The sequence below is a fragment of the Ambystoma mexicanum genome, chromosome 13 (assembly GCF_040938575.1).
Source record: "Ambystoma mexicanum isolate Mex_15411 chromosome 13, UKY_AmexF1_1, whole genome shotgun sequence".
Lineage (NCBI taxonomy): Eukaryota > Metazoa > Chordata > Amphibia > Caudata > Ambystomatidae > Ambystoma > Ambystoma mexicanum.
In genome coordinates, this window is record NC_090938.1 from 466867360 (window position 1) to 466885917 (window position 18558).

The following is an 18558-nucleotide window of genomic DNA, read 5'->3' on the forward strand; positions in this document are numbered from 1 at the left end:
TTTTCATAGACCTCCAGTTCCTCAGTATTCAGTTACAGGTCTTTCATAGACCGCTGGCTTCTTAGCATTCATTTACTCTGGTCTATAATAGATCTCGGGTTCATCAGTATTCAGTCACAGGTCTTTCATAGACCTCAGGTTCCTCAGTTTTCAGTGTAAGGTTTTTCATAGACCTCACGTTCCTCAGTACTTAGTCTCTGGTATTTTATAGACCTCAGGTTCCCCGGTATTCAGTATCCATTTTTTGATAGACCACATGTTCCTCAGTATTCTGTTTCTGGTGTTTAATAGACATCAGGTTCCTTTGTATTCAGTTTCAGGTTTTTCATAGACCTCTGGTTTCTCAGTATTGACCTGTTCAGGCCTCTCATTGATCTGTAGTTTCTTAGTCCTTGGTTTCTGGGCTCTCATAGACCTGTGTTAGGCATCACAGCCTGGGACCAGAGTCTGGGTAGAAAGTAGGTAATCCAACAAAGTGGCCCGTACCTGAACCAAGTTGCAGTCTCCCTGTTTTAGTTTGGAAGCCTAAAGAAACAAATTATTCTCATAGTCCGCTGCTGCCTCTGCTGCCTCTGTTGGGGATCACCCATCCACTTTCATAGAGACTTAATAATGTGTTTATTTGAACCTGCCCTTGTAATTGGATGAATCCGTAGAGGTATGTGTCATTTATTGTGATATGGGCATTTTCCCTTGTTCCCCAATTGTCTCTTAAATACATAACAATCAACTTTTCTGCGTTGGTTAATTCTCAGGCTGTGTTCACCTGGTGAGTTCATGGATTTATAGCTCCAGCGTGACGTCAATGCCATCATAGAGTTTCAATAATAGAAGTTCTGCATTCCAAATCATCTTGTGTCCTCCTAGTCTCATTAAGTATACTGTCATGGCTTTGCTGCTGGGCCGCATGCTTCACAGTCGCTTTGCTCTTTGTTTTTCTTAATACTCCAATTGGGGGGTGAAACCATGAATGTCCCAGGTGGGTTACTACTGCCTTCATAGACCGCTGGTTTCTTAGCATTCAATTACTCCGGTCTTTAATAGACCTCAGGCTCCTCAGTTTTCAGTCTCAGGTTTTTCATAGACCTCAAGTTCCTATTTAATCTCTGGTTTTTCATAGACCTCAAGTTCCTCAATATTCACTCACAGGTCTTTCATAGATTGCTGACTTCTTAGCATTCACTTACTCTGGTATTTCATAGACCTCTGGTGCCTCTGTATTCAGTATCCGGTTTTTCATAGAGCACAGGTTCCTCAGTATTCTGTCTCTGGTGTTGAATAAACCTCAGGTTCCTTTGTATTCAGTTTCAGGTTTTTCATAGAGCTCAGGATCTTCAGTATTCAGTCTCTAGTTTTTCATAAACCTCACGTTCCTCAGTATTCAGTCACAGGTCTTTCATAGACCTCTGACTTCTTAGCATTCACTGACTCTGGTCTTTTATAGACCTCAGGTTCCCTAGGAATTCAGTATCTGTTTTTTCATAGACCACATGTTCCTCAGTATTCTGTCTCTGGTGTTCAATAGATCTCAGGTTCCTTTGTATTCAGTTTCCGGTTTTTCATAGACCTCTGGTTTCTCAGTGTTGACCTGTTCAGGCCTCTCATTGATCTGTAGTTTTTCAGTCTTTGATTTCTGGGCTCTCATAGACCTGTGTTAGACATCACACCCTGCAACCAGAGTCTGGGTAGAAAGTAGGTAATCCAACAAAGTGACCCGTACCTGTACCAAGTTGCAGTCTCCCTGTTTTAGTTTGGATGCCGAAAGAAACACGTTCTTCTCCTAGTCCGCTGCTGCCTCTGCTGCCTCTGTTGGGGATCACCCATCCAATTTTATAGAGCCTTAATAATGTGTTTATTTGAACCTGCCCTTGTAATTGGATGAATCCGTAGAGGTATGTGTCATTTATTGTGATATGAGCATTTTCCCTTCTTCCCCAATCTTCTATTAAATACATAACAATCAACTTTTCTGCTTTGGTTAATTCTCAGGCTATGCTCACCTGGTGAGTTCATGGCTTTATAGCTCCACCTTGACAGCAATGCCATCATGGAGTTTCAATAATAGCAGTTCTGCATTCCAAATCATCTTGTGTCCTCTTAGTCTCATTAAGTATACTGTCACGGCTTTGCTGCTCGACCGCATGCTTCACAGTCGCTTTGCTTTTTTTTAATCTTCATACTTCAAGTTGGAGGTGAAACCATGAATGTCCCAGGCGGGTTACTACTGACTCTTAGATGCTTTTGGATCCTGCTCAATCCACCCACAGTGTGGCACATCTTGTAGCGGTCAGACCAATCCATTCCCTGGTGGCTCGCAGACCTCACATATAGTAGAATGGGGAGTTCTCTCAACTCACCACAACCCTCCCAAAACAAAGTATGGATTATCACCCTCATGCTCACAGGCTCAGAAAATGACAGACAGTTGTCATATGGCAGGTAGTGTGATCATGTGACTCAGGGACTGAAACCATATGCCATGGATCATGCAGGAGTCACTATGTTTTACCAGGAATTCTCATCATATGCCCTGGCAGATCTGGCATCAAACACCAAGATACCACAATGTTGGACATAGTTAGTTCTGGACAATGTTCCCTCTAATTATTTTTCTCTAAGTGCGGAAATGATTTTTCTTTGTGTACACATTATTTTCCCTGTGTGCAATTGAATAACGATGAAAGCCACTTTTTGGGCATGCGTAGTTAGTGAGATACCATCTCTTTAGAGTTTGGAAGGCAATTTCTCCTTCCCAACCACTGCACTTCTTTACAAATGAGTGTAAAAGGAGCATTTTACAACTCTTTTTCTGAAAATAAAGGCTAAATAAAAATTATTTGATATGTGATTATAAGGAGAGCTTATCAACCGGTCCAAGACTTCAAGATATTCTATAGTACCTAACAAAAGTACTCCTGCACAGTGAGAAAAACGTGTATGCACAAAAAAAACGTTGCATGCTCAGGGTAAACAATAGGTTTAGTCGTGGCTATTCAACTGTCAGCACTGCTCAGAGACAATACAGAAAGTGGTTAATGCCATTGAGAAACATCTCCTGTTTATGCTACTCTGATGTGACTGTGAAACATTCAGACATTATGCAATGTTTGCAAATTGAATCATTGTAACTGAAAGGAATGTGTTGGAAAACATGCCAATAAGAGTTTATGTGACACTTTAATGGAGTAATTCAAGGGCCAGGAGACTATGCCCCTCATAATTTGTGTAAGGATAACAATTGCATCAGAATAACTGCACCATAGAATATGATGATCAGAATTCCTGGGCCTCTGCTCACTATCCACATTATGTTTGGCTGTGAGTTGTGACAACATTTACTCAAAACAGGCTAGGAGGCATATACACCATGCATTTTAGTCCCTAAAAACAGGGCAAAATGCCCAAACAAAACAGGAAGCCATGAACATATAGGAATCTACCCCTGCTTCTACCCACAACGTTCCACTGACATCTTTACAAATCAATGACCAGCAGATCAGCGGCATTGGTGATACTCAAATAATATTACTGCCCTATCTCAAGAGGAATTTTAAGGATAAAGAACATATTTTAATAAGCATGAAGTATCCCTACTGGAAAAGCCAACTACTTCCTTACTTACTGAAAAATCTTTTGATTCCAAGTATGGAGTAAAATCGTATACGAACCCTGCATGTAACCCTGATATAGGAAGTGAAACTACAGGGTACATAATACAGCTTATAGTTTTGCCCACCCTTGCTCACCACAGCCTAGACAAAAATCAACAAGAGCCTTAATGCAGTTTCTTCTGGTGCCCTGTTGAAGAACATTAAATGCATTTGCCCTTTAAGTCAACAGTAGCAATTCTCACAAGTACAACATATTGAGTACCTTCTTCTTTAACTAGGGACTCCTCCTCTGAAATACACTGTTATCAGTTGAACAAGATGCATGGGGATGCTAGTGGCAATACATGTAAACCCATGATTATATTGAAAAGCCCTCAGCAGCTGAGCATAGACAGAAAGAGAAGGTGCAGTTTCCTAGACTATTAATATAGTTTCCTGTTCTTTCGCAAACATTTCCTTCACTGTACTGCCAAAATATCTGATTTGGTCGTTGAAAGTGGCTGTTTTTTTCTTCACCCCAAGGGAGTGTTCTCCTGTTCCCTTCCACCCGTTCCCCTCCCTGCCTCCTGTACTAACCTCCAATATTAGTTGACAGGGCTCTGTAAAAAGTTAGGGATTGTAGCAGTAAAACACTCACTGGGATATTTGCATACCTACAATACAATGAAAGCTAATCCAATTTAAAGCCTCACATTGATATTATGAAGAGTTTAAAAAAATGTCATAAGTCTGCATGTGCACAATTACTATGAAGTACATACAATAGTGTTTGCAACATAACCCACCTTTCAATTGTTGGGTAGGATTATACAAGTGCTCAGTGAATCCAGCCTTGAATAACAGCGAGTTAACATATAATTTGTTAAGGTCTATGACCCATGGGACTCTGAACATTTTGAAAGGTTGCAGATTATGTGAAAAACATTCTAGTTATCTGAATATTGTTGCACTAATTTTATTTACGAATAACGGCAGGCAGAGTCCATACCAATTATCCCTTGCAGGCCAAGTAAATGAAATTGCAATGTTGCTCTCCACATATAGGGTAATGTCAGCAATGCTAAAGTAGGAGACGCTGAGCATGACATTTGCCTACTCAAAATCCTTACAGGGCAAATTAATATTTGGAGTTTTATAATGCGTTAACTTGCAAGGGGGGCTTTTCAAAGTGCTTGTGTGACATACGTGCAAAGAATAGGAAGCATGGGATGAGGTTACACATCCTAGTAGCCTGCTTACGTACAGTCAGTATCCAATATTTGAGCTGAAACTTGGGTTACATAGTGTGGGTAATGCTTTTGCTAAGGCACCATGAGTAACAGAAATGCTTGTGCTTGAACATCATTCATATTATTACAAACATAAAACAAGACTAGTATCTCAGTCTGGTAACCTTTTGCAGAGCTAAGGCTAGGCAGAGTGAAGGTCGTCGGGTAATATCTGAATGTGACCTTGGGTGGGGTTCGAGTCATGTGGTAGAATCAAGTATATGAGTGATTGGTGGGGAGGGACGATAATTTGGTTAATTTGTGCGTGCATATCTTAGTTATATGTTCTGTTCATGGAACCACTTTTTCATATTCATTTTTATCCTCTTGTCAGTGTATTCTGTTTTTAGGGTTTTTAGGTTTTTAAGGTCATGCTTGTATAGTAGGGCAATGTAAAAAGGTTAGACCATAATATCAAGAATATTTATTATAATTTATCTTCATTTTGAGAGAAAGCAAATATTAGGTAGCTGCTGTGGCATGTCCCTTATTACATCTTTTTGAATAGGTGGGAATTTTCTGTGTGCGCTGCTGAAATTCCTCTGAGCGGCACCCAGAAGGAAGCTGGGCAAGCGCACATGCGCACAGCTTAGAGGAACATTGGTTCTGGACCTCTTAAATATGATCCCAACTAGTGTTTGAGTCAATTCTTACACAACATTCTCTTTCAGCAGGACAGTAAATTGAGAGGTTTCTTAGCATCACAGCAACAGTAAGCCAACCCCTAACTAAAACTAAATAGCCTTTCAGACTGCATCAGCTTGGTCGGCAAAGGCTTTGGGATGCCCCAGTGCACTCTTGGGTCACTTGCCCAATCCAGCTCGTTTTCCACGCAGTAGATACCACAGCAACAGCCTCTTGGTCACGGCAAGCATAGTCTGCTCTCTACTGAAGATGTGCGAGGGGGGATCGCCACGGAGGTTGGAAGGTCCAACTGTCGCAGGGGTGCACATCTGCTCTGCTTCCAGTATTCCCATGACTACTAGCTTATCCTACACCTGCTGATCATGTCTTCACCTCCTCTGCCACCTCTACTCATGATGCTGACACTGCTCCAACCAGTGCCACTGCATGGGCACCATCTCTTCGGCGCTGCCCTTCCTTGCTCAGTGGATCAGAGTTGAGGCTCCCAGTAGTAACCCCCCCCTACCTGCTGCATCCTCTCAAGGAAGATAGTCATGTTGTGCTGGTGCTGTTTTGGCTGTTTCATTAGGGGAACATGACCAGCTGACATTTTTAGATGGAAGCATTGCCAATGACTCGGCCCAGTCATTTATAGAGCAACATTTGGCTGGAGGGAGTGAGGTGCTGCTGAGCATCACTAACATACATCTCAGGTTGAAGTAATTGAAGAGAAAGGAAGATATGGTGGCCACAGACAATTGGTTCTCGGCTCAGTGACCGCTCAGAGCAGTTGACAATCGATGATTGTTTTAGAGCACAGGATCAGCACCCTGCTCCTTGTAAGTGTGATTCAGCCTGTGGAAGGTCAGGTTATGCATGATAGGGTGGACTTTGCATAAAGGTAGATGAGTATGCAAATGTATCAGCCACTTATACTTCAGTAAATACATGGTCTGACCAATACTTCAAACGTACACAACCAGTCTGTACTCTCATGCGGCAAACTAAAAAAAAAATTAAATGGTGCAACTATCAAAGGATGAACACCATGTGTGATGCTTGAATTCCTTAGCAAAGACCACTAAAAACACAAAGAAAACTGCATGTTGCAAAGCCTTTTTTACTAATTTACAAAAGCTGTGCGAGAGGTCTAAAGTTGTCCAATGCCTGACCTAAAGTGCATGGTCTCCAGGGGCTTTGCCATATCTGAAAGGAGGGGTTTTAATTCAGTGGGGAGAGAGGAAACGTGAAAGATAATGTAGCTGTTGGTTTGATGCATGCCGACTAGAAGTACACTAACCTCCATGTGCAGGTTTGTTTGTAGGCATTCTTTGTCAAGAGCATAAACGCATGTGTGTCCAGAAGATATCCTCAACTGCCCAGGGTGCTTGACTGCACTGAGGCATGAGGTGTATAAGATCATTGTAGATTTGTAGTGTTCTGTTGTTTGACTTCTGTTTGGGTGGTTATTCAATTGCCCTGTATGAGTGGTTTAGTTGGTAAGTGTACAGGTTCTTTGAATGTATAGGACGTTTGTTAGTTCAGGGAGGTTAGTAAAAGGCCCAGTGTGTAACTCTGAGCATCCATCTGGTGTGGCCATAGTTAAGTGTCAGCAGCTCTCCCTGCACAATATCTCAGCAATGGTGCCATTCACGTAAGGTACTTGCCAGAAGATCTACTAAAGCAAACCGGTATGGTGTGTCTGCCAGTGGAAACTGTGCAGGCACTGGTACTGGATGTGAGCGGGAGAACCTGGGGAGGAGTGGAAGACATAGAGAGCATACAGTAGTGGGTATAAAGTAGACAGGTGAGATTCCAGAGGACGCAAAGTCCTCCCTAGTAACAACTCAGCATGTTACAAAGTCAAGGTGTGATATCTAGGAACTAGCCACCTAAATTTCATTGGCCATTGGAGAAAAAAATCACAGTATGACAATCATTTCATTGGGAACCAGGTGTCAAAACGATAGTGGGAAAGCAGGGAGCAAACCCCATAGGTGCAAAATGAGAATGGTTCATCCAGGAGCAAACCCACAATGGGGCCAGATTATAGTGGGATACAGAGCAGCACAATTACAGTGGGAAATGTATGAGAACATTGCAACAGGCATTATATTTGGGACATACAGGAGCATTACAGTGTAAGCCAGAAACATGAAGGGTGAGCAGGTGACAGTGGATTGCAAACAATCAAACCACAAATAGCAGGTTATACCACGGCCTAGCAAGAAACACACACACAATCACTTGGAATCTAATTATATATCCACCAGCAACTACAGATGATGACTCATTGACGCCAGTCCAAGTTACCATCTCAAATATTATATGACAGTGGACCGGACGTCAATATCTCAAACCAAAGAAAGACTTTACAACCAAGACACGGGAAGAAGGAAGCAGTTGGGACCGTATGCCACCACTCCCCAACCTCTTCCATCATTCACTAACACCTCATTATTAAACGCTTGCAACCTTACACCTCACTCCCCATCAGACCACCAATACATTCTAATGTTCCACACCGACTCTTATCCTGTTTATCTTCTATCAACAACTCCACCACTCCCATTAACTACCCTTCCGTCTACCTCACCCAAGTGAAAGCACCCCCCCGCCTCCCATAACACATGATTTGCATGCATGTACAGAGGTAGTGGGTACTTCTGAACAGCACTCATCAACAGGACAGACTTCCACATCTGCGTCTCCTTCTATCAAAGAAACAACCCCTTGCCCTTTTAATCACTCATACTGTATACAATAGGGATCAGGGAATTGGGGGACAAAGGAAGGGAGCAGGAAGGGGCCTCCACTCCTTACCCTAAGAAAAGGCCTTACATGCCCTACCCAGGAATGATAAGCCGTGAAAGGCATTGGAAGTGCCAGCAGAGCATGGAAATACCTAACAAAGGAAACCTACTGTGTCGAGCCCAATTTCATTTTCTCACTTTGCTACTTGAACTCACTCTCTAGTCTGCCCCCTCTCTCTCTTCCTCTGGCACCTTTACATGTCAGGAAACATCTGTCGGGCAATTAGCCGTATATGTCAGGTATTCATCAAGCGATTGGGCCGGAGGCCAGAATCCCTCGCTGTTTCTTCCAGAGGTCTAGAACATTGTCCACAAAAGCACTCAAACTCTTCTTGTGAAGTGCCCATAACACAAGCCTTTCATGTGTGAACAGAATCTCGCCTTCTTACCCTCGGTTCTTCTGCAGTTGTCCTCCTTGTATATTTCCTTGCAATAGCTAAAAGTACTGCTGATTTAAGCACACGTCGCATGCTACGTTAGAACAATACCCATGTGCCCATTACTTCAGCAAGCATTGCTTCTTCAGCTTCTGCTGTGCACCTACATCACGAACAAAGACACACATTTTCCACATTCCCCAAAACTAACATAAATATGAAAAGTGCAGAGGATGCACTTGTTCATTTGCATTAGTTGGAGAAATGCTAGGTCACCATCTTCTAAAAGGTGACCTGCATATTTGGGGGTTGCATCTTCAATATATTAGTTTCGTGAAATCAACAACAACAAAAAATTGTTATCCCATTTTGGGGATGGAAATGCAAGTGTGATAGAAGTGCTTTATACTGTTGCCATCACACTTAAAAGACATGTATGATGGGATCAGAATCCCGTCATACACTGCACACCTCCCTGCACCTGTTAGAAACAGTCGTAGGGACACATGTCTGTTTTCAGTGCATTTTGAAGTGCATCTCATTTGTGAATATGGATGAAATTTAAAATGCGCAGAAATTCTCCCGCAGTTGCACAAATACGCACATTTAGATGACTTCTGTTGATGGGTGAAACTTTTTTTTTTTTTTTTGGTTCTAGAGCATCTCCTCACTTGTGCCGAACAAAAAAAACCTGTAGAATGAGTCCCTTAGCATTCATTGATTTCAACACGAATTCAATAGCTGTACATTCTGGTCAAGAACATGCCCACAGACTGCATGTTTAAAAACGTTTCTACACTTTTCTGTTTGGCTGTTGGTTTGGATGGGCAACCAGGGAAGCTCAGTGATTGTGGGTGAAACGTGGTATCACTTCTTTAGGCCTGCGATGAAGCTAGCTGCTGGGTGGCTTTCAGCATGGCCTGGATCATGTCTCCTGCAAGGAGGGCATTGCCACCATCATAGTGGTAGAGACCCAGGGCTTAGAGGATGATTCTGAAGTTTGAAGTGTGAAGAAGAGATTTTTTCTGTTGAGGAGTAATAGGTGGTACCAAGCTGCCTGTGATTTCTTTGCAATGTATGTTTTGAAGGCGGTGAAGTAATCAAAAGCGAAGCTGAGGAACTTTAAACTGGGGGGGAGGGGGTTGCAGCGAGAAGCCATCTCATTTAGACAATTCTTGATTTGGTTGCGTTTGGTGGGGCCTCCAAAGTAGATATACATGGTGGGTTAACTTTTTGGCAGGCACTCAAGTTTTTTGCTTGAATGAGATAAAAGCAGGGTTTCCACTGTTCAATGTCCTTGAGGAAGCTCACATTCAGGGAGAACTGGCATCTGTATACGTATTAATATTGATGTTGCGCGTGTGCCACGAGTATCCCTAATGGCTTCATGTGGAGGATGAACATAATTAGTGCGATGATGGATTCTTAAGGGAGTTCAAAGCTCACTGGGTCTCAATGCACTCCACAGGTGTCCCTGTAGATGGCTGGCTGTTGGCTAATGAGGTAGAAATCCAACCAGCTAAGAACTGACATTTTGAATCACATGCAGGTAGAAAGAGTGTTGAACAATGGTTTGTGGTTCACTGAGTAGAAAGCAGATAAGCGGATCAGCATGACCAGAAGGCAGGGAGGTTCTGCTTTGTCCATGATGTGCCATTGATGACCTATGTGGTGGCTGTCTCATTGCTGCATATGGGATTAAAGAGATACTTGTAATCTGGAAAGAGACTACATTAGATAATCTTGTGTAGTAGCAGGGTGATGGCTTCTCAAATGGGTAGAGAGGCAATAAGGCTGCAGTTCACTAGGTCATCAGGGTTGAGGTTCAAATGATCCTGCTTCAGTGCTAGATTTTTTGAAGCTCAGAGGTTGAAGCTCAGAGTTCAAGGGGCTCATCCAGGATCCTATTGCCTGTTACTGCTTGCCATGTTACACAAGTTTATATTAGTGCTATGCAGATGCGGCTCCAGCTCCCTCTAATTCCAATAAGCTAGTGCTGCGGTGTGCTGCGGTCACTGTCAGGCCTATAAGTATTTCAAACCTGAAATGTAATTTGATACATGTCCCTATGCTATAGTGGTTTCCCTCACTGTCTTAATGGATTGTACTTTGCATTGTGGTATCAATTGTTGAAGTAAGGCAAAAAGTTGGTTATGTCTTCATGTCTACCGGGTATGTGGAGGTCACTGGTGTGTTGTGATGAATGAGGTGAGTGGGGAGCGTAGGGTCGAGGATCCATAGTGCAAGTTTTTCTTGGTATGTTATCTTCAATTTATTATATAGGATGTGAATGGCTTAGACATTAGTGGATGGACCTGCTCTCAATATTAATATCTTCATCAGGACCTGAAGGAATCCGGGAAAGCAGGGTGGATCACATTGAATGTAAATAAATGCTTAAATGAACTTTTTATTGCAAGAAACTCATCTACCCATTACAGGGTGGGATGCTTTATGTAAATGCTGGCCTACACCAACAAAACAAATGGGACTGGTTACTCTGATTCATGGGGTCGTGAATTACAATTACCAGGTACATTTTGTGGAGATCATGGATTGTCCTGTTTGTGGTGCAACAATTGAAAACTGCTAAGTATGGTTCACATTTATGCACCCAATCTTGATTCAACAGTCCTTTTATTGTTGTTTGTTTTGGTGAAGATTGGCTGTGTAAGTCCCCTCTAACCAGTTCACTGTCATTGTGTTGCACATTGACTGTGGTACCCCTTGATCTGCAAATGGCATAATTTGCCCAAATATTCTAGATAACTTGACTGCTTTAAAGATTTCAACATGTCTTCACTCTGAAAACTCTACAGTGGTTTTACTTTCTCCTGACTGTTTCTGGAAAATATAATATGATTTCTTCAGAAATGAAAACAGGTGAAAGTGCCAATGAAAGTGTTAATCCTTTCCATTGTAATGCCAGTGCTTAAGGTCAAAGGTTCTACACCCCTGGGACATGTTCAAGCATAGATGTTCAATTACTTGAAATGTTTAAAAACGTAAAGAAAAAGTCAAATATTTAATTGTGTGTTTAACCACTTGTAAATCAACTATGCAAGGGTAAAATTCTTAAAAACTGTCAAAAGAATGCAAAAGGTTTTTGACTGTGTACAATGGGTAACACTCAAAACAGGGAAATTGGTGTGCACTGGAGATATCAAGGAAAGTCTTGCATTCAGTATGTGCACAAGAATTACCAGTGACACAGCATGTATGTGATATTTCTGTTTGCTTTTTTGCAGGCATTCCTTGTGTGGTTCAGCCTGATCTGGGGCTCTGCTCAGGACCAGTCTTGTGAAAATGCACTTTCAGCCAACAATATCACTGGTAAGTGTACCTTTTGCAATTGTTTTGTGTCATTATGTTAGGGCTTTTTACATTTTATCTGTGCTCAATGAATGTTTAAATGACATAATATTAAAATCTAGTTTTCTCTGACTAGCTGGTAAAACCTGTTTTTTAAAATGTAAAATGTGTTAGAAAAAGAGTGACCAAGTCGCAAAAGGCTTCCAAGTAAAATAATGTGCACTATACCAGGCGAATGCCCATGTATTGTGTGATGCTTTCATGTAAACAGCCTTCATTGTTGGATATGCCCATGCCAGAGACCATGGGCCTCATTCCGAGTCTGGCAGTAACCGAGCTGGAAAAACCAGCAGGTTGCTGCCGGACTTGGAATGAATTACTGCCTCCATGATTGCCGGAATCACCAGGGTATTACAACCCCAGTGACCCAGTAATTCTGGAGGCAGAATTCCGTAAATCCCCATTGCCATGGAGTCCCATAGGACTCAATGGAAACACTGATTCTGTCTATTACGGAGACGGTGTTTCCATTTCCGTCTGCAGGTGGGTGGCGTTACTCCCACCAGGTCAGACCTGTGGGAGTGACACATCTTGCCTGCAGAACTCATAATCTGCCAGTCTGGAAACAACAGTTTCATGGGGTTTACCGCCACCGTTGTTTCCGGACTGACAGACTCTAAATGAGGCCCCATGTCTTTGAATTTGTGTATGCTATAAGCAATTCAAATTTTAATCAGATCATGGGTGAGGGTAAGTTTGATTTGTGTGTAATAACGTGGCCTCAGCCGTCTGGATGGATGAGTGATGGATGTAATCTGCAAACCAAAAGATCTAAGGAACAGTATATTGCAACAAAAATATATAAAGTGGGGAATATCACAAAAACAATTACATTTTGGATATTTGGGACATTAAGGGGTGAAAGGGTGGCATCTCACTCAAATACATGGTGCTGGGGCACAGATAAATACAGTCGGAGGAAGAGGAGGCAGTACACATGTTTGTAGTGGGACCTTTTTTGTAGTGCTCTTTTGTCCTCCATTTCATTTAGTTTTGCTCTTATGTGTAATATTAATTTGTTTTGTCAGATTGATGAGCAACACTCCCTTTGTCTTCACCCACCTTATGGTCTACTATTCTCTCAGACCTCTGCAGTTTGTTTGTACTTTCTGTTTATTTTACCTCCCTAATAAACGGTTTGTTTTCCCTAAACCCATTGTTATCCGAAGCAGAGTAGAGTAGCATTTGTCTTCGTTTTTTTTATTTTTTTATTATACCACATATTTGATTTGTACATCTTTGATAGGACTCTTTTCACGATCTGTCAAGTGCTTCTGCAATGTTGTCAATGATATTAATAACATACTAGTGTACAGCTCCTGTTTCTGTGGTTTTGATGTTTTCATTGCTCTCTGAATAACCGATGCTATGTGGGCACGTTTTGTTCTCTTCTATCAATTAGAAATGTCATGCTTATCCTAGTCTTAGTTTTACATAACAAACCACACTTTATAATTGAAGCAAATGGAACAGTGACACGAGTCTCCCTGGGGATTGGTTTACCAAGATTTTGAATTTGTATCTCTTAAGTAATTCTGCACCATCACTACACATAATTTGTCTGTTTGGCAATACAGTCTCAATACAGCTATCGGCTTTTGTTGTCCTATTTAGTGTATCCTTGTGCACATTGTAATGTAGAGGAAAGAGTTAAGGTGCAATATTCATCTAAGTGTACAGTTTAAATCCATGTTTAACAAACATGTACCCACAATTAGTCACAAACCTGCCCACAATAGCTGGCTTGCGGCCTGTTTTCATTTACAGGTTGTACTAGCATTGTCTGGGGATTGAGTTGCCGCACTTATCTGTCCAGGTGGGTAATTGTCCACCACTAATTCTCTTTTTATCCAGCGGGTCAGCAGCAGAGAATTCCCTTCTCAGAGGAGACAGTCATCTATTTACGTATAGGTTGCTGATCATCCAGCAACCCTGGAACTTTTTCTGTGCGGTCAGATGCTTTATGGAGTAGCAGCCTTAACAAAATTCAATCAGCTCTTAGTCTGTATTGTTGGATCTGGTAATTACGTAATGTTCTGCTGTGAGGTCGTATCCTTGACATCAGCTGACCATATTTCTTTTCAATTTCTATTTTCCAGTCAACCGTGGAGAAAGAATAGGAGCATTCACCTTTTTTCTTTCTAGTGGTAATGCTATGCATTTGTGTGGAATTATCCTGCTGTTACCACCTATTAAAAAAGGAATCCATTGTAAAGGCCTCCTGCAATTCTGAATGGTGGGAAGTATTTACACTTTTGCCAAACTGAGTGGAAAGAGAAGAGTAAGCAGAAACGTGCCTGTGTTTTGCTCTTCAAATGTCCACTCCTTTGTGAAAACAAAAATATACTTCACAGCGGGGACCTTTAGCAATTAAGTGCAATTAAGTGCAAGCATTCACAGTCCACCCACTGTAATTTATGGTATTTTTCAAATGGCTTCCATTACTCTAGAAACCAACATGTTCTTGCCCTTTCTCAAAGTTTTGATACCTTGGAGGGAGTAGAGATGAGCCTGTATAATAATGTTCCTGTCACTTATTGATTGACTAGGGCACAACAGGTGCATTAGCCCATGTTCACTGTGTGCCTTGATGCTAATATATATCATTCCCATATTGTACAGTGCCTGGACACCTTTGAGAAAAAGTAAAACTTCTCACTGCCACATCTGGAATCAGAACACAGAGCTTATATTCTGTTATGTTTGTTTGCAAATTCTATGTGGTTTAATTCCCACTACAATATGTAAATTATAATGTTACATTAGTGCAAATTCATTGTTGCTTTAAAACTATTTTCTTTGTTCTTATAACTTAAAATGGGTGTGCCCACACTATGCCACCTTCTTGACATGACGCTGCAAACAATATATATATATACGTATATATATATATATATTAGGACTTTGCGCTTGTGTGTGGCATAGTTAAGGTAAGATGTGGTCTCTCTGGCGTTTCAGAAAAGGATTTTTCTTAATAACTTTCATTAGCTTGCATTCATAAATCTGAATTTTAAATTAACGGGTTCAGAGTTTAAAATATGTTTATTTTGATCACATTATGAACAGCTTTTAACATGAGTTTCACATTGGAAAAAAATAAATATTTTGTTCCAAATATCTCAAAATGGGCCTCTTCGATTTTCTTAATTTTTTACAGGGTGCTTGATTTTATCAGGAATTGGTGCACTGAAAACAGAAATTGAAAGTAGACTTGGCCAATTTTGCGACATTAACATTTGAAATGTATCTATATATGATGCATGCGCAGAATGAATGCACATATTTCCTACGAAATGTGCACCAAGCGTATGAGTTTTACAGTTCCTACACTAAGCAATTAACGGTTCGTACATTACATAATTAAAAACTCAAAAAGGCAAGTCTCAGTTTACTTTGATGTCCGTTTTAAAGTGATGGAATAAATGTGCACTTTTCATATGAAAATGTACACTTTTCATACGAAAATGTACACTTTCCCTATGAAAATGTATACTTTTCAAACACATGGTATAATAAAATCCTACTCGTACATTTGGAATAACAACATTGTCTATATGAACACTAAAAAGTGCTTCTATGACATGTGCACCTAATGCACATGCTATTACTACACATAACATGCACAAGTGGGACAAGTGCTCTCACATGCACCTAGGACACATGCACCTAGGACACATGCACCCAGGACACATGCACCTAGGGCACATGCTCCTACGGCACATGCTCCTACAACACACTCCCTTAACACACACACTCCTAAGACACATGCTCTTACCACAAACATTTACAACACACACTCTAATGACACACACTCCAAAGACAGGTATTCCTATGACACTCACTGCTATAACATGAGCTTCCACAACACACACTCCCACAATGCATGTTCTGATGAGAAGCATGCCTACTAAAACATGCCTACTACACATAACATGGTCCTGCGACATGCACTTCTACAACACATGATCCAAAATCACACATTTTTTAAAACATACTGATACCACACAAGCACCTACAACATGCGCTGCAATCATGTCCGCAGAGCACATGAGTTTTACAGTTGGTACATTACAAAATAAACATCCCCTAAAAACTCACATCAAAGGCAAGTCATACAAACTGTACACAGAGCATGTGAGTTTTACTGTTTGTACATTACACAATTAACATCTCCTAAAAACTCACATGAAAGTCAAGTTACAGCTGACTTTGATGTCAGTTTAAGGTGAAGGAAAATCTGTACACCTTTCATACAATCTGTACACTGAGCGTATGAGTATTACAGTTCCTACATTACACAATTAACATCTAAAAACTAACATCAAAGGCAAGTGACAGCTGACTTTGATGTCAGTTTTAAAGTGATGGAATAAATGTGCATAATCAACTCACATCAACGGCAAGTCATACTAACTGTACACAGAGTGTATGAGTTTTTCTGTTCATACATTACACAATTAACATCTCCTAAAAACTCACATGAAAAGCAAGTCACTGCTCACTTTGATTTTATTTTTAAAGTGATGGAATAAATGTGCAATTTTCATAAGAAAATATACACTTTAGGCAGAATACAATGCATGAGCTGAAGGAGGTACATTTGATATTAAAATACTAATAACACAAACTATTACTATGCACCCTCTTACAACACACACTCCTATGATATGCACTTATATAACATTTATTTAACACACTCCTACAACATGTGCTCCTACCACATGTGTTCCTATTACATTTTCTTATCTGATACATTATTATAAAACTTACTCATATGACGTGCGAAGCTACGGCACTGCTATTACTCATGTTCTTATGACACACAGTGTTATCACCCCTGCTCCTGACACATGCTCCTGACACATGTTCATCTATAACACATGCACCTATCACACCTGTACTTAGAACACATGCACCTACAACACATGCTCAGACAACATGTGGACATACAACAATTGGACGTATGAAACGCGCTTCTATGACACATGCTCTCATAATATGTCATCTGTCTACCCTCTCCTATAACACAACCTCCTACAAGACACTATCCTAAACCCCCCTCTACGACACGCCCTCCTACAACACACTCTTCTACAACACAAACTCCTACAACACACAATCCTTCAACACAGGCTCTTACAACACATGTTCCTTCAACACATGCACCTTAAAGACAATGCACACAATCTTGCAACACACGCTCTTACAACACAGAAACTTACAATATGTGCACTTACAACACATAGAAGGTCATTACGACCTTGGCGGTAAGGGGTTAACGACACGATAAAGGTGCCGGAGCCGTCAACCCCTTACCGCCTCATTACGAGTTCTGATCGCGGGACCCGCTAAGGATGCCTGGTTTTACCAGGTGGCCTTAGCGGGTCCCGCGAGCAGCCCAGCATGCTAACAATGGGCCTGTTATTAACGGGCCCGTTGTTAGCATGCTCCCCATTCCCATTGAGCCCCATGGGGGCAAGAATGGGAATGGGGATGTACCGGGTTCGGGTTCCTTGAATGAGAAATTACCGGGCCCTCCAAGGTCAGAATGGCCCGGCAATTCCTCATTCAAGGAACCCGGACCCGATACCTGGTAAGGGGGTAGCCATGCCACTAATTGCAGCATGGTTACCTGCTACCTCGTAATGACCCCCAGAGACTTACACTACATGCTGTTAGGAAACATGCTCTTATGCCACACACACACCCACACTCACTACATGTTCTTACAACACACGTTAGTAGTACAACAAACACTCAAAATCGCTGATCATGTAACTGCAAAAAAAGTTTATATTATTTGAAAGAAAACATTTCACAGAAGAGGTAAGGTTAAAACAACATCAAAAAATAATAATTTTAAGGTAACATAATAATGTTTAATACTTTAAAAAGAAAAATTATATTAAAATCAAATATAATAACTTTAACTCAACCACACACTTAAAAGCAAACAATATTACCCCATCGAAGGCCCACATCTAAGGCCCTGTCTTTGCCTGTCCTGTACTAGGAGGGCTTTGAGGGCTCCCTCCTTTGTCCCCTTCTTCAAACTATGAAGTGGCCTCCTGATGTACAGCCTTCTACCCGACAAACTTGGGCCCATTCACCTCTATTCTATCTGTAGATATACTAGTGACTGACTACTGAACTTTTCCACTGCCTCCTTCACTAACAACTCTGAACCAGAACTGTGCCTACCTCATAATTCCTTCCTTGCATCACCTATTCTACTCCTTCTTTCAGTGCATTTGTGTGTCGCTTTTTGAAAATCGATATTAGGTGTGTCTTTATAAACATCTTTTCACCCCATGTTGCATCCTTTTTGAAATTCAATTTAGGTGTGTGTTTTTTCACTACTTTGCACCTCATTTTGCATCCTTTTTGAAATTCGAATTTTGGTGTGTGTTTTTTAACATCTTTGCACACCATTTTGCATTGCATTTTGTGCCCTTTTTTGCAACCACTAGGCTGCCTGGTGGGTTTTTGCTAG

General features: G+C 41.2%; 1 protein-coding gene across 1 annotated transcript in view; it reads left to right on the forward strand.

The window, feature by feature from the left end:
• The window catches only part of CRHR1 (corticotropin releasing hormone receptor 1), a 2003326-nt gene that overhangs the window by 356456 nt on the left and 1628312 nt on the right, over nt 1-18558 (forward strand). Inside the window, exon 2 of the mRNA XM_069634091.1 lies at nt 11942-12026. Within this exon, the coding sequence (XP_069490192.1) occupies nt 11942-12026 (85 nt within the window). The remainder of the gene's footprint in view (nt 1-11941; nt 12027-18558) is intronic.